Here is a 2500-nt window from a genome sequence, read left to right as displayed (position 1 = left end):
CTCCTCTCTCAGTATCATACTGTCCCTCTATCTCTCCTCTCTCAGTATCATACTGTCTCTCTATCTCTCCTCCCTCAGTATCATACTGTCCCTCTATCTCTCATCCATCAGTATATCATTCCTATCGTACCTCTATCTCACAGTCTTACATTGAGGGATGGTTGTATATCGTCAAGTAAGTAGTAAGTAAGGGGTCAGGGTCAGGGGTCAGGGTTAGGGTTAGGGTCAGGGTCAGGGTTAGGGTCAGGGTCAGGGCTAGGGTTAGGGTCAGGGCTAGGGTCAGGGTCAGGGTTAGGGTCAGGGCTAGGGTCAGGGTCAGGGTCAGGGCTAGGGTCAGGGTCAGGGCTAGGGTCAGGGTCAGGGCTAGGGTCAGGGCTAGGGCTAGGGTCAGGGCTAGGGTCAGGGCTAGGGTCAGGGTCAGGGTCAGGGCTAGGGTCAAGGCTAGGGTCAGGGTCAGGGCTAGGGTCAGGGTCAGGGTCAGGGTTAGGGTCAGGGTCAGGGCTAGGGTCAGGGTCAGGGTTAAGGTCAGGGTTAGGGTCAGTGTCAGGGTCAGGGTTAAGGTCAGGGTCAGGGTCAGGGCTAGGGTCAGGGCCAGGGTCAGGGCTAGGGTCAGGGTTAGGGTCAGGGTCAGGGTCAGGGCTAGGGTCAGGGTCAGGGTCAGGGTCAGGGCTAGGGTCAGGGTCAGGGTCAGAGTCAGGGTCAGGGTCAGGGGTCAGGGGTCAGGGGTCATACCATGTCCCAGAGGAAGTTGGCCAGCCAGTAGAGGAGGGGCTGCACGCCGCTGATGAACTGCATGTGCTTGGCCTTGTTCACACGCTCCTGGATGAGGAAGACCACGAAGCTCGCCGGGACGAAGGACATGGCGAAGATCACGCAGATGGACACCAGCACGTCCACTGAGGTGGTCATCCTGGGCGGGGGGGGGGACACTAGGGTTAGGTTAGCTGGTCATCCTGGGGGGACGACGACACACTAGGGTTAGGTTAGCTGGTCATCCAGGGGGGGGGGGACGACGACACACACTAGGGTTAGGTTAGCTGGGGGGGGGGGGGCACTAGGGTTAGGTTAGCTGGGGGGGGGGGGGACGACGACACACTAGGGTTAGGTTAGCTGGTCATCCTGGGGGACGACGACGACACACTAGCAACACACTAACCCTAACCCTAACACAGCCTCTAACCCTAACACAGCCTCTAACCTTAACACAGCCTCTAACCTTAACACAGCCTCTAACCTTAACACAGCCTCTAACCCTAACACAGCCTCTAACCCTGTACTCACAGCCTCTAACCCTAACACAGCCTCTAACCCTGTACTCACAGCCTCTAACCCTAACACAGCCTCTAACCCTGTACTCACAGCCTCTAACCCTAACACAGCCTCTAACCCTAACACAGCCTCTAACCCTAACACAGCCTCTAACCCTAACACAGCCTCTAACCCTAACCCCGTACTCACAGTGCCACCTGGGACAGCCTCTAGCCCTAACCCCGTACTCACAGCCTCTAACCCTAACACAGCCTCTAACCCTGACCCCGTACTCACAGTGCCACCTGGGACAGCTGCTCCTTGGTGAGGTTCAGCGGGTGGTTGAAGGCGGTGATGCCGAACTTGCTGGGGTCGTGTCCGGCCGGCAGGCTGGCGCGCAGGAGGCCGTTGTTCATCACATTCAGGAAGGAGCCGATGCTGTGCCAGCCCTTGTTGTTGAACCAGATCTGGGGGGGGGTGAAAGGTCACAAAGGTCACTGTCAGTAAAGGTCACAAAGGTCACAAAGGTCACACCGTCAGTACAGGTCACAAAGGTCACCGTCAGTACAGGTCGTACTTAAGTTGTAAGTTATAGGACAAAACACAAGGAGGAAGGACAGGAAGAACTGAGTGTCGTCTGCGTAGCTGTGGTAGGAGAACCCATGTGAGGAGATTACCGAGCCAAGAGACTTGGTGTAGAGGGAGAACAGTAAGGGGCCCTAGGACAGAGCCCTGCGGGACCCCAGTGGTATAGAGGGAGAACAGTAAGGGCCCTAGGACAGAGCCCTGGGGGACCCCAGTGGTGTAGAGGGAGAACAGTAGAGGCCCTAGGACAGAGCCCTGGGGGACCCCAGTGGTATAGAGGGAGAACAGTAAGGGCCCCAGGACAGAGCCCTGAGGGACCCTAATGGTATAGAGGGAGAACAGTAAGGGCCCTAGGACAGAGCCCTGGGGGACCCCAGTGGTATAGAGGGAGAACAGTAAGGGCCCTAGGACAGAGCCCTGAGGGACCCCAGTGGTATAGAGGGAGAACAGTAAGGGCCCTAGGACAGAGCCCTGGGGGTCCCCAGTGGTATAGAGGGAGAACAGTAAGGGCCCTAGGACAGAGCCCTGGGGGACCCCAGTGGTATAGAGGGAGAACAGTAGAGGCCCTAGGACAGAGCCCTGAGGGACCCCAGTGGTATAGAGGGAGAACAGTAAGGGCCCTAGGACAGAGCCCTGGGGGACCCCAGTGGTATAGAGGGAGAACAGT

The 2500-nt window shown here is 57.7% G+C and overlaps 1 protein-coding gene across 1 annotated transcript in view; it reads right to left on the bottom strand.

Moving 5' to 3' along the window:
* LOC308153178 (phospholipid-transporting ATPase ABCA1-like) overlaps positions 1–2500 on the bottom strand; it is an 84774-nt gene that overhangs the window by 21734 nt on the left and 60540 nt on the right. Inside the window, exons 32-33 of the mRNA XM_080526264.1 lie at positions 1546–1715; positions 733–910 (exon numbers count right to left, since the gene is read on the bottom strand). Coding sequence (XP_080382390.1) covers positions 733–910; positions 1546–1715 — 348 coding nt within the window. The remainder of the gene's footprint in view (positions 1–732; positions 911–1545; positions 1716–2500) is intronic.

Source organism: Nansenia antarctica, assembly GCF_963989245.1.
Source record: "Nansenia antarctica genome assembly, chromosome: 3".
NCBI classification, from domain to species: Eukaryota; Metazoa; Chordata; class Actinopteri; order Argentiniformes; family Microstomatidae; genus Nansenia; species Nansenia antarctica.
This window is presented reverse-complemented; position numbering and strand designations above follow the sequence as displayed.